This window comes from Callospermophilus lateralis, chromosome 6, assembly GCF_048772815.1.
Source record: "Callospermophilus lateralis isolate mCalLat2 chromosome 6, mCalLat2.hap1, whole genome shotgun sequence".
NCBI classification, from domain to species: domain Eukaryota; kingdom Metazoa; phylum Chordata; class Mammalia; order Rodentia; family Sciuridae; genus Callospermophilus; species Callospermophilus lateralis.
In genome coordinates, this window is record NC_135310.1 from 54,670,254 (window position 1) to 54,684,259 (window position 14,006).

At 39.1% G+C, this 14,006-nt stretch overlaps 1 protein-coding gene across 2 annotated transcripts; it reads right to left on the bottom strand.

Moving 5' to 3' along the window:
• Nucleotides 1–4,802: 4,802 nt before the first annotated feature.
• On the bottom strand, nt 4,803–13,732 carry Gtf3c6 (general transcription factor IIIC subunit 6). Of its 2 annotated transcripts, none has more exons than XM_076859841.2 (6): nt 13,540–13,732; nt 13,130–13,210; nt 12,510–12,573; nt 12,144–12,188; nt 9,141–9,254; nt 4,803–6,292 (listed from the first exon to the last, which is right to left on the bottom strand). In XM_076859841.2, exons 1-6 carry the CDS (start codon nt 13,594–13,596, stop codon nt 5,994–5,996), a joined length of 660 nt encoding a protein of 219 aa, XP_076715956.1. In that variant the 5' UTR covers nt 13,597–13,732; the 3' UTR covers nt 4,803–5,993. The 2 variants fall into 2 exon arrangements, with proteins under 2 accessions (XP_076715956.1, XP_076715955.1); XM_076859840.2 differs by having other exon boundaries at nt 13,130–13,213.
• Nucleotides 13,733–14,006: the final 274 nt, after the last annotated feature.

Sequence of the window (14,006 nt, forward strand, 5' to 3'; positions counted from 1 at the left end):
GCAAAACAAAAACTAAAAAAAAGACAGCTGAGCATGGCATGACTGTAATCCCAGCAACTCAGTAGGCTGAGTTCAAGACCAGCCTGGGCAACATAGCAAGATCCCAAGACCCCACCTCAAAAACAGACAGCAAGAAATGTTGGAATTTTCAGTCCCACCCTCTGACCTCCAGGGATTGAAAACTGACTTAATTGCCAATATTCAACAATTTAGTCTGTCATGCCTACTAATGAAGCCTCCACAAAGTTCCCAAATGACAAGGTTTAATGAGTAAAAAATGATGGGAGAGTGGTCTGGAGAGGAAATGATGTTCCACATCCCTTCTTGTTATACAGCTGTTCTATCTGGATGTTTTTGAGTTATGTCCTTCTATAATAAACCTCATAAACTTTTCCAAGTCTTTTTCCAAGTTCTGTGAGCTGTGTAAGCAAAAGATTGAAATTGAGGAGGGGGCTATGGGAATATTCAATTGGTATCCAAGTCAGATAGAAGTTGTAGGTAACCTGTGGGTCTATCACTTGGATTAGAATCTAAAAATGAGGAGGCAGCAGGCAATCTTATAGGTTTCATCTCTTACCTGTGGAATGTGACACTAATTCCAAGTTGATAGTGTCAAAATTGAGTTAAATTTCACATTTGTAATCCCAGCACTTGGGAGGCTGAGGCAGGAGAAGAGCAAGTTTGAGGCTAGCCTTAACAACTTGGCAAGACCCTGTCCCAAAATAAAAACTGAAAATGACTGGGGATATGGCTCAGTGGTAAGGTTCGATCCCCAGTATGAAAAATAAACTCCCCTTAAGTCCCTCCTTTGAAATCTTAAAATTTAACCGTGGTCATTTTCTCTGATCTTCAATGAAACAAGCAAGCCAGGTCACCTTTTTGGCAATAACTATTTTCCTGGTTTTCAGCAGAGCAGCCTAGGGAATGAATCCTGGAAAAACAAAAACTGAAAAACTACTGATCTTAGTTCATTGGTCAAACTGGCCCAATCATGTACTTTTCCTCAATTATACCACCATCACCACCACGCTTACCATATACATATTTTCATATGTACTCAACTTGTTTTCTTCCTAATCAACTTCCAACTTACTTGCTTAATCACAAAGCCACTTGAAAGGATTATATTCTTATAAAAAGTCAGCAAATATTTTTTTACCTCCTAAGTCCCAGGCACTGTAGAAATACAAATATTGATCCCAACCTTGAGTTTTCAGATCTGGATCAATTTTGAATTATTGATTTTTCTTCTCATTATGGATTTTATCTATTTCTTTCTATACCTGGTATTTATTGAATGTTAAGACATTTTGAATTTAATTGGGTATTAGAGATGTTAAAAAAACATTCTCAAGTGTTCTGAGATGCAACTATTTGGAAACAGTTTGATCCTTTCAGGTCTTGTTTTTAAGCTTTTGTTAGGTGGGGAAAGAGCCATGTTTAGGCTCATTTTATCTCACTATTGAGACAAAACCCTTCTAAGTGTTCTATCCCATGCTCATGAACTAGGAGGTTTTTCTAGTTAAGCTCCAAGGATTGTTCATGTGGTCCTTTCCCCAGCTCTGGTGGTTTCTGAAACACAGGCCATCAATTCTACTGGAGTCTAGAACCTTCTGCAGTCCTCTGGAGTTTTCTTTCTTCTGAATTCTGGTCTGTAAACTCTCTTGGTCTTTCCGGAATCCCTGTTCCATCTCAACTAGGAAAATCACCAGGATCCATCTAGATTCCCCTCCCTACACTGTAACTTGGAAACTCCCTCAAGGCAATATGCTGAGGCAGGCATATGGCTCATCTTGTTTCCCCAATTTAAGCATCTGTTATGATTTTGATATGCGGTATTCAAAAGTTCATGTGCAAGACAATGTAAGAAAATTTAGAAGTAAAATGATTGGATCAACTGGGAATGACTTTGGGGTTTATATTTTGTTCCTGGTGAGTGGGAACTCAGTTTCCTGATTGCCATGTTCTGAGCTGTCACTCCACAGCTCACCTGCACCACAATCCTTTGCCTCTCCTTGGGCCCAGTGCTATGGAGTTGGCTGTTTATGGACTGAGATCTCTGAAGCCAAGAGCCAAATAAACTGTTCCTCATCTAATTGTTATTGCAGGTCTTTTGGTCACAGTGATGAAAAGGCTCAGATAGCCTCAAATATGACAGTATGGTAGTCTAAGAATAAATTCCTCTTAAAACGTCCACATTCTAATCCCTAGAAACTGTGAATATGTTAATTAAACGAATATCACACTTGCAGATGTTATTTAAGGATTACATAAGATTACACTAGCTGGGATTGTGGCTCAGTGGTAGAGTGCTCCCTAGCACAGGCACGACCCGGGTTGGATTCTCAGCACCACATAAAAATAAAAGGCATTGTGTTAAAAAAAAAAAAAAAAAAAAAAAGAGTACACTAGGTAAGCCCTAATCCAACAACAAAAGGACTTTATACTAAAGAGAAGAAACTGGGCACTGTGGTACATGCCTATAATCCCAGTAACTGGGGGACATTGAGGCAGGAGGACTCCAAGTTCCAGGCCAGCCTTATCAATTTAGCAAGATCTCAAAATAAAAAAATTAAAAGGGCTGGGCTATAGCTCTGTGGTAAAGTACCCCTGGGTCCAATCACCAGTATCCCCCTACCACCACCAAAAAAAGAAAAGAAAAAATGTGAAAACAGAAGCTGAGGTCATTGAGGTCATAGTGAGAGACTGAACATACATTGCTAGCTTTAAATATGGAGGAAGGGACAAAACAAGAAAGGCAGTCAGCTGGAGCTGGGTGTAGTGGTTCATGTCTGTAATCCCAGCAAATGGAGGCTGAGGCAGAAGGATCACAATTTTGAGGTCAACCTCAACAACTTAGTGAGGCCCTATGCAACTTACAAGACCCTATCTCAAAATGAAAAATAAAAAGGGCTGGGATGTAGCTCAGTGGTAAAGTGCCCCCAGTTTCAATACCCAGTACCCAAAAAAAGAAACGCAGACACCTTTCCAAGCCCGCAATGACAGCCTCTCCTGAAACCTCAGGTATTTTCATATAGCAACAAAAAATGGACTGAGGCACTCCAGTAATAACAGAAACAGACCTTAAGTGTAGCTTTGAGATCTCTGCAATACAAACACCACAATTAAGGAATCCCAAAGTCCATGCTTTACAATGGGCATTTACAGCACTTGTCAGTATTCCTTATCCCAATATAGTTTACCAATGACCATCTTTTTGTTTTCTTTTGGAGTGCTATGGGTCAAATACAGGGCCTTCTGCACACTTGGCACTCTATCACTTAGTTAAATCCCTAGCCAAGGAGTCATATTTAATTATAAATAATATTACCAAGTATTACAGATGACATTCCATTATTATTTTGCCTTGTGAGTATCCAAAGAGTGCTGACAAGTAAACTCGTCAAGTGCAGTGTCACAGTTATCAGAATACAATTTCTATTTTTTTTTTTTTGTACTGGGGATTGAACCCAGGGGCACTTTACCACCTAGCTACATCCCTAATCCTTTATTTTTTGAGACAGAGGCTGTCCAAGTTGTTTAGGGCCATGCTAAGTTGCTGAGACTGGCCTCAAACTCAACGATCCTTCTGTCTCAACCTCCCAAGCCCCTGAAATTATAGGCGTGCACTACCAAGCCCCATTCCAGTTTCTATCTTTTTTCTTTGCCCTTAATGGATTCTATTTCCAAGGTTACCTTAAAACCCAAGAACTCTGCTGGGGCTCATGCCCCCATACCCATGTTTCACCAAAAAGAAAAAGATAAACCTACACACTTTCCTTTAACGCCTTTCAGTTTTAGCATCACTGAACACTTCCACGTCCAAGTCAGTGGACATAACTTTAATCATATGACTACATGTATCTGCAAAGGAAGCCAGGACTTTGTTAACCTGAATAAATTCTGGGATTCTGTTACAAAGTAAAAAAGGGAGCCTGTAATCCCAGTTACTCCAGAGGTTAGTCTGGGTAATTTAGCAAGACCGTGTATCCAAACAAAATAAAAAAGGGTCACTTGGAATGGAACCACAATTTGACCCAGCTATCCCACTCCTCGGTATATATCCAAAGGACATAAACCAAAGGCAGAATGTTTTCTCTAATATGCGGATGCTAATTCACAATAAGGGGAGGTGGGGCACTAAAGAATAGTTACCTTAGATTAGGTAGAGGGAAGTAATGGGAGGGTATGGGATGGGATGTAGGGATAGATGTGAATGAAACAGACATTATTTATGTGTATATGTGACTGCATGACCAATGTGATTCTACAACATGTACACTCAGAAAAATGAGAAATTATATTCCATCTATGTATGATATACCATAGTGCATAAATGCATTCTACTGTCATGTATACTAATAAAAAAAAAAAAAAGGCGGGGGGGGGGGCTGGGGTTGTGGCTCAGTGGTAGAGCGCTCACCTAGTACGTGCAAGTTGCTGGGTTCAATCCTCATCACCACATAAAAAACAATAATAAAAAAATAATAAAGGTATTATGTCCAACTACAACTTAAAAAAAAAAAAGGAGGTGGTGGTAAATACAGCAAGTGATAGTGCACTTGCCTAGCATGTACAAAGCCCTGGGTTCAATCTCAGCAACACACACACAAAGGGGGTGGAGAGATAATGGCTCAGGCAATTAGCAGTCTCCTTGTTATATTTCTATCAATTGTAACATGTAATTAATATGAAGTGTGTTCTAACTTATTAGTAGTAGGATACATGTAACAAATTTCTGGGTTCACAGTCAGAAACAATTAAATATTGGTAATTCCATACAGCCAATCTATAACAAAGTATCAAAGTTTGTGAATAATTTACTTTAAATGGGAGGGCTGGTGGTATAGATCAGTGGTAGAGCATGCCCAAGATTCTAATTTTGCTTCCCAGCACTAAATATTTACATTAAAAAAAAAAATTATAGAGTGGAGCAAATCTAGGTTACTGTTATAATAAAGATGATTATTATGGTTGAATTTCAATAAACTTTCTCAAGTGGAAAGGAGTGAAATTATAGTTGTAATATTAGGAATTATCCCCTTATCCTTAAGCACTTAAATTTTTTTTTTCAGTTCTTAGATAAAATATTGTAGTAAACTGAAAATGGATCCCAAAGATTATAATATCCTAATGGTTCTATTCCTGTGTATATTAAATTACATGGCAAAAAAGGGACTTCAATTAAATTTATTCTTTTCGTAGTAGGGATTGAACCCCGGCACTTTACCATTGAACTAGATCCCCAATCCTTTTGTTTTGAAATAGGTGCTTGCTAAATTGCTTAGGATTTCATTAAGTTACTGAGGCTGGCCTTGAATTTACAATCCGCCTGCCTCAGCATCCTAATTTGCTGGGATTAGACATACACCACCGCACCCAGATGTAGATGTAATTCAGACAAATTAAAGAGGGGAAATTATCCAGATGGGCCCACTGTAATTAAATAGTACTTTAAAAGTGGAAGTAGAAGCCAGGTGCGGTGGCACACACCAACTCTGAAGACAAGGGGACCATGAGCCAAGGAACATGGTGGTCTCTAGAAATGGCCTTTATCTGACAAATAGCAAGGAAATGGGACCTCAATACTTTGTCTACAAAAAACTGAATTTTACCAACAAATGAATGAGCGAATGGATTCATCCTCATCCCAGCCTCCAGAAAGGAACACACAGACCTGTCAACATTTAGATTTTAGCTAGGCTGAGACAAGTGTCAAACTTCTGAATTATAAAACTACAAGACAGTACATTTGTGTTTTAAGTCACTAAGTTTATAGTAATTTGTGATAGCTGCTATAGAAAATTTTTTCTTACCTTGGTAAACTCTCAGTTTAATGTACTCATCAAAATAAAAGAGAAACGACCTACAATCATTTAAACCATACCTAAAAAATTTAATTTATGTCTGGTCCTGAATGATTACGGTATATTAAAATTGTGCTATAACTGGAAATGTATGGCCAACAAAAAAAAAAATATATGAAAATCATTTCATCTAGGAGTGATTTCCAAGGAAGCACCTTGAGTTTCCGTAAAAACAGAACCTTCCATCTCAGAAGAAGGAATATCAACAAGAGGACTTGACTCCTCTGTTTCCAAATGCAGTGATTTCTCCTGTTCATAGATCAGGTTTGAACTGTCTTTCATTTGAATCTCCCGCTCTTCCAATTCCAAAGGTTTATCTGAGGCTGCAGCTACAACTTCATCTTCATTTTCATGTAGGAAGCTACAAATCATGTTAGGTCTGTAGGAGAAATCATTATCCTTCATTTGTAGCCATTCTACTCCACCTAATTAGGCGGGGATAGGGGACAGGCCAAGAAAGAAACATGAAAAAGAAATTTTAGTTGTCCGTTTTTCTTTAAATTTTCAACCAATGAATATGTCAAAGCAAAACCCCAAAATAAACTAAATATAAATATCAATAAAATAATTATGTAATTTTCATTTTCTATGGAGGCCTTGGAATGGAGTATGTATCATCACAATTACTATAAGCAATTAACTTCAATTACTGTTCCATGCCTCTTTTCCAGTTATATTCTTTTTTTTTTTTAAAGAGTTTCTTTTTTCTTCCTTTTTTATTTATTTTTTAGTTGTAGGTGGACACAATATCTTTATTTCATTTTTATGTGTTGCTGATATAAAGATATTGTGGACACAATATCTTTATTTCATTTTATGTGCCTCACATGTGCTAGGAGAGCACACTACCACTGAGCCATAACTCCAGCCACTCCAGTTAAATTCTTGACTCATTCTGAGAAACTAAGTCCTCACTGGCTTCTCATGCCTTAAAGAAAACAGCTACTTCCCTCCAATTTTATTATATGATATTACTATATTACCTTCCAAGTCAGGACTTTCATATCATTTTCTCTTTCCTTTCCCCTCCCTCTTTCTTGCTTTCTTTGTTGTGGTAGAGTTGGGTGCTAGGGATTGAACCAACGGCCTTGTATATGCTAAACACATGCTCTATCAGTGAGCTACACTCCCATACCCTCTCATTCTCATTTCTTATTTTTTAATTTGTTCTAATTAGTTATACATGACAGTAGAATGCATCATTCTCATAATTTTATAAGTTGGAACATTCAATTGTGAATGAAATAAGAAAGGTCTCAAACAAACAAAAAAATCACCTTGAAACCAATTTTGCTCCTTTCCACACTCATAGGCAAAGCCCTCACCTCTCAATTAAGCCCCCACAATCAAAGTCTGTTCCAATAATGCTAGTCATTTTCTTTCCCCCTCTTGTCCTTTAAGAATCCACTGAATTCCATTAGATATCTGCAAAATCACAGGAAGTCCCTAAATCAGATCCACCTACCTCTATTCTTCCTAAATTCCTGATTACTGAATGTAAGATACTAGTTTTGTTGCTTTAAGCCATCAAATTTCGGGGTATTTGTTATGCAGCAATTGAGAGAGAACACACTTGCAGATGGTTGCTAATTTATTTGACTGAACATAACATCCATATCTTCCCAAAGAACTAGATTAATAATCTAATAGTGAATACCAAGAGAAGAAATTCTGAATTTCCTTTAATAAGAAAATATAAATAATAGCTAAGCTTATGATATGTCTTTCCCTTTCAAGCTCATTCTTGAACCTAGCACTTTCTTCCTATTATTTTTAACAGGACACATGAAAAAGGAATAGTTTGGGGATATACACAATAAGAACAAAGGTTTCTATGTAATTGTGTATACACTTACTTTCTATATGATTGATATATCTTCAAATATTTATTTCTTGCCTAAAACAATAAATCTAATAAGCCATGTGAGTAGCATCTAATTGACTAGAATATCAAATATGTTATTGAACAATGAAGTTTTAAACCTTGAATTTATTATGTGTTAAGCTCCACAAACATGTGCCTGTGTAGGGCAAGACACTCTGCTCTACAGTCTCTAGACTGTGATGTCAACAACTACAGAAGACTAAATGGATGCTAAGAACTAGACTCAGGATGAACAATTATTGTCCTACAGTTTCGCTTGCATATAAAGCCAACTTCCTCCAACTGTGAGCTTGTTGGGGAAGGTTGCTTCTTCTGCCAAGTTCCCAGGGGATGCCCTGCATTTACACCTTGGAAATGCCAAACACTAGCATAACTACTCCATTTTCAAGCTGGCTTTTTGTGAACAGATGGAAAGAAACAGAGACACAGAAAGAAATAGACAAAAAGAGAAATACTGCTAAATTGCCTAAGGCTTGGAAATCGTATAACATTTCTCGGCAAACTTCTTAGTTTCTTTCCTCACCTATATTCAAGTTTGGCTGAATTTTAAATCTGTTTGGTACTTTTCATGCAGCATTCTCAATTTTACTCATTAACTTATTTCTTGTGATGTTAGAGATTGAATTCAGGGCCTATCTATTTTTATTTATTTTTTGGTGCTGGGGATTGAACCCAGGGCCTTGTGCTTGCAAGACAAGCACTTTGCCAACTGAGCTATATCCCCAGCCTGCAGGGCCTATCTATACACATGCTAGGCAAGCACTCTACTATTGAGATACACCCCTAACCCAAATGAACGTCTATTAATTTTTAGGTTTCACTGATATTGGCTTGTAAACAGGCTCATTACAGTGGGGCTCTGAGGCACATGGCTGAAATCTTAGTGACTTAAGAGGCTGAGGCAGGAGGATTGCCAAGTTTGATGCCAGCCCCAGCAACTTAGCAAGACCCTGTGTCAAAATAAAAAGTCAAAAGGAATGGGGATATGGCTCAGTGGTAAAAATGCCCCTGAGCTCAAACCCCAGGACTAAAAAATAAATAAGATAAAATTGAACATATTACATACAGTTATTACTACAGAGTACAGGGAATAACCTGGCAGCAACATGTTCTGTTTTTGTTTTTGTAGTCCTGGAAATTGAACCCAGGGTCTCATGCATGCTAGGCAAGTACTCTGCTTCCATATTTTCAGTTACATTCCCAGTGTCTTTCCTCTTTATTTTGAGAAAGGGTCTCACTAGTTTGCTGAGACTGGCTTCAATTTGCAATCCTCCTCCTCAGCTTTCAAAGTCAGAGATTCAGGTGTCTGCCACCCCATTCAGCTAGCAATGTGTCATTATAAGATACAATACTACAGCACCTCTGTTCAGAGAATTAAGTGAACTAACCTATGTTTTCTTCTCCTTCCTTCTTCTCTGTCAGAAGAGTTCTTGTCATGCTGAGTTTCTTCATTGTATGGCATTTGTATTTTAGCAGTGTTTTATTATTGCCTTCTGCATCCACTGGAACATAAAAATGAATTCAATTATTACACTGCTTGATACCAGCAAATAATGATGCTAAGCCAGTTTATGGAGTTTGACTAAACTACTTCCTATTACCATGGTACAGTAAGTTCAAAGTACAATTTATCTCTCCTGTTCCAAGCACAGAGAAATGATAGGTAAAACACTACCACCTGAAGACCCTGACTAGATTCAAAAACAACACACACCTACAAGGGAGAGAAATGCAAAGCTATGAGGGAGATTAGAGTCATAGACCTCATAGGCTCAAATCCTAAAGTGGGAAATTGAGGTCAGGAATTTGGCCATAGAGTAATGGGATCTATAATTTTAGCACTTAAAATATTTAGGGCTAGACCAAAGTCAGACTTATTACTTGATATCAGAGGTTGGAGTGAGGACATTTTTTTTTTTAATACATTTTTTTTAAATTTATTTTTATGTGGTGCTGAGGATTGAACCCAGGGCCTTGCACATGCAAGGTGAGCGCTCTACTCCTGAGCCACAACCCCAACACCCCCACACACTTCCATTTATAAAAGAAAGCTTAGGGAAAAAAAAAAAAAATTGCTGACAATCCCTGCTAGAATCATGTGGATCTAGGCAGAAAGAGGAGGCTCTGAGATGTGAAGTAATGAAAAACTTATATATTGCTCTTTGAGTGTAAACTGATATTAGAGATATTTAACAATTTGAAAATGAAATTATTGATATGTGGTCAAATCAGTAATTACACTTGATTCAACTAAAATTGAAGACAACACACTCATCAATCTTCTTTCTTCCTTTCATTTTGGGGGAGGGAGGTACTGGGGATTGAACCCAGACATTCTCAACCACTGAGCTACATTCCCAAACCTTTTTGGTTTTGAGATAGGGTCTTGCTAAGGTGCTGATGCTGGCCTCAAACTTCCAATCCTCCTGCCTCAGCCTCCTGAGCAACTGGGGGATATTTGGAACTATAGGTGTGTGCCATCTCACCCAGCTAGGAGCATTTTTATAGTGAGAAAATAAAACATATCACCATGTTATCTAAAGTGTATTATCAAACTAGGCAAGGTGGTAAATATCTATAATCCCAGCAACCTGAGGCAAGGGGATTCCAAATTTGAGGCTAATTCAGCAACTAAGCAAGACTCTGTCTAAAAAGGGCTGGGGATGTAGCTCAAAGGTAAAACATCCCTGGGTTCAATCCCCAATACTAGAAACAACAACAAAAAGGATAATATCAGTTTCCATTTATAGTAGCAGTAAAATGGAAAAGAAATAAAGAATAAACTGTGATACAGTCACAAAATACTAAGCAGCAAGGGAAAGAGATAAATTAGCACTTAATATATAAGAAGTAGAATCCTAAAACATCTTAATCCTAAAATGAGAGAAAAAAGTTACAGAATTATTTGTATAGCATGTCATTTTTTTTTTTTTTTTAAGACAGAGAGAGAGAGAGAATTTTATTATTTATTTTTTAGTTTTCGGCGGACACAACACCTTTGTTTGTATGTGGTGCTGAGGATCGAACCCAGGCCGCACGCATGCCAGGCGAGCGCGCTACTGCTTGAGCCACATCCCCAGTCCCAGCATGTCATTATTTATTTATTTAACTGGCACCAGAGATTGAACCCAGCTGCGCTTAATCACTAAGTCACATCTCCAGCCCTTTTTATTTTGGGATAGGGTATCATTAAGTAGGTTAGGATCTTGCTAAGTTGCTGAAGCCTGCCTCAAACTTGGGATCCTCCTACCTCAGTCTCTAGAGTTGCTGGGATTATAGGTGTGAACCACACCTGGTCCTAGCATGTTATAGAAATTTTTTGTTTTTTGCTTTTCAGTGCCAGGGAAATCAAACTAAGGGCTTTGCACCTGCTAGGCAATGCTTTCCCACTGAGTTATACCCCAGGTCAAGTTTGAAAATATATAAAACAGTGCTATTTATTGTATGTAGACGCACACATATGTAACATAGAACTAAATATAGGAAAGATAAACAGCAAACTCAGGAAATTACCTCTGAATACAAGAGAAAAAAATAAGTTTGGGAGGCTGGGGTTGTAGCTCAGTGCTGCATATAAATAAATAAAATACAGGTCCATCAGTAACTAAAAAATAATTAAAAAAAGAAAAAAAGAATAAGTTTGGAAAGGGGTATACCGGAATGTTTAACTATAAGCTGAGTCAGCTTGGCAAATGATAGAATATGATGCAGCTAGAAAATTAGGCACATGAGATGTTTAATTTTAAAACTTACTATATATGGTATGTTACAAATTATTTGTTTATTTTATTTTGGTTCCAAGGATTGAATCCAGGGGCACTTAACCACTGAACCACATCCCCAGCTTATTTTATTTTTTATTTTGAGACATGGTCTCTCTAAGTTGCTCAGGGTCTCCCTAAGTTGCTGAGGCTGGCTTTGAACTTGAGATCATCCTGCCTCAGCCTCTAAACTGCTGGGATTACAGGAATGCACCACCAAACCCAGCTTGTTACAAATAATGTAGATGAAACAAGCAAACAATTTAACTAGGGGTTAAATTACAGGAGCCAGGGCTATAACTTGGGAGTAACTTGGGAGGCTGAGGTAGGAGGATCACATTAGAGGTCTCAGTAACTTAGGGAGACCCTGTAGTCTCAAAATAAAAAATAAAAAGGCTGGCTGTGCTTAGCAGTATAGAGCGCTTGCCTAGCACGTGTGAGGCCCTGGGTTCAATCCTCAGCACCACATAAAAATAAATGAATGATGGTATTGGGTCTAACTACAACTAAAAAATAAATATAAAAAAAAGGATTGGGGATATAGCTCAGTGATAAAAATGCCCCTGGCTGGTTTCAATCCCCAGAGGGCAAAAAAAAAGAGTCAGTTTCACTTGCATAGTAATTACTTACCATGTTCAGCATTTTCTTCAAATATAACACATGTTCCAAGAGTATCTGCAGAAAAAATCAAAGACAAATTGTTAAGGAATAACAGAGAGGGCTGGGGTTTTGGCTCAGTGGTTGAGCACTTGCCTAGGATATGTAAAGCACCAGATATATATAAATAAATTAACAACTAATAAAAATATTTTTTTAAAAAGCTACTTTCTCTGGAAGATATATATAAAAAGGAACTTTTAAAAAATCATAACACAATACCTTTATTTTATTTATTTTTATGTGGTGCTGAGGCTCCAACCTATCTCCTCTCAGGAGCCTCTAACCGAGCCATAACCCCAGCCCCATAAAAAGGAATTTGATCTGACATCTTCTTACCTTCATATTCCCCAGCAAAGACATAGCTATCCAATTGCATAATGGGCCTTTCAGTGTCAATTCCCTACAACAGAATAAAGGATCATAAATATCATCCAAAGAACAAGCCTTCAATGTGTGACCTCCCTACCAAGGAAAATGATTTTCCAAACTGGGAAACTAAAGAGCAACTTGCTCTAGCAAGCGCAAGATAAGCACTGCTCTCATCCCAGGAGCTCCAACCTAAAGACTATTTAATTAATACCGAAGTAGCAAGGTCTATTTCAATCAACGATAAGAACACAAAGTTTTGGGAGAAGTATTCCAGGGATTTTAAGGTAAAGGGATAAGAGCGCATGATATAGCTTGGTGGAAGAGGTGTGCTTAGCATGCTCAAGGCTCTCGGTTCCATCCCCAGAACTGCAAGGAGGAAAAAAAAAAAGCAGGTAATAATTTAAGATATCACAGTTCAAATCTACAACATGTGATGTCTTAGAAGTCCTTTGTTTCAAATTACCCAGGCTGACCTGAAACTTGCAATTCTCCTGCCTCAGCCTCCAGAGTAGCTGGATTGCAGACATTCACCAGTAATTTTTGTTTTAAGAAAATCTGTAGTAATCCCCCAATTCTAGAAGACTCACCAAAATCTTGCATTTATTTTCACATTTTGAGAGAAAGTCTGAATCGATGATTCCCGATAATTCAACCAGAACAAACTGCTCCTGCTGGAAGAAAGAAAAGTTAGCTAGCTAGCATGTGAGCGAGCAGGAAGAGGCAATAAACATAAAAAGCCAAAAATTCCCATTGTAATGAGTCCGTCCACCTTTGTGGAAACTGGTTTTCAATGAGAGAATGCACTTCTGCATTCTTACTGTGGTGGGGCAATCAAGACTGAGACCACACGCTCTCCAGCTCTGCGCGCCAGGGACCGGGAAGCGGCCCAAGCTCCAGGGGGCCTCCCTCCCGCCGACGGCATCCCTGAGCCCTTCCCACCCCCAGCCCGCACACCCATCACTGCGACTGCGGTGCAGGCTTCCGACAGAGTGCTTACTGCCTCCTCCTCTTCCTCTTCTCTGTCCTCCCGGGTCGGCTGCTCGGCCGCTGCCATGAGCCTTACACCTCCGCGCCTGGGTCATTAGACAAGCTCTCCCGCCGCCGCCATCTTGAGTACGGGCAGCAGCTCCCGTGGGCCTCGCCGGCCAGAACGCGAGATGGAGGCCTCCGCCGGAAGGCCGGCTGCCGGCGCTCAGAACGCGCAAAACCACGTGCGCAGCGCAGGCCCCGCCTCGCCGCGTTTCTCACAGCAGCTGTACGGCGTCCTGGCGTCTACCGCGGAACTCTCTGGGCTGTGCAGGGACCTTTGGGACTGGGAACCCTCGGGCTCCTGACCCAGCTGGCGAGGCAGAGGGGAGAAAGAAGATGAAGCAAGGAAACCAGGGTGTGTTTGGAAGTGCACAAAGCCTCATGTCCACTCACCTGTACGTTTCTTGGAAAAAAATTCTGAATGTTGTGTGATCG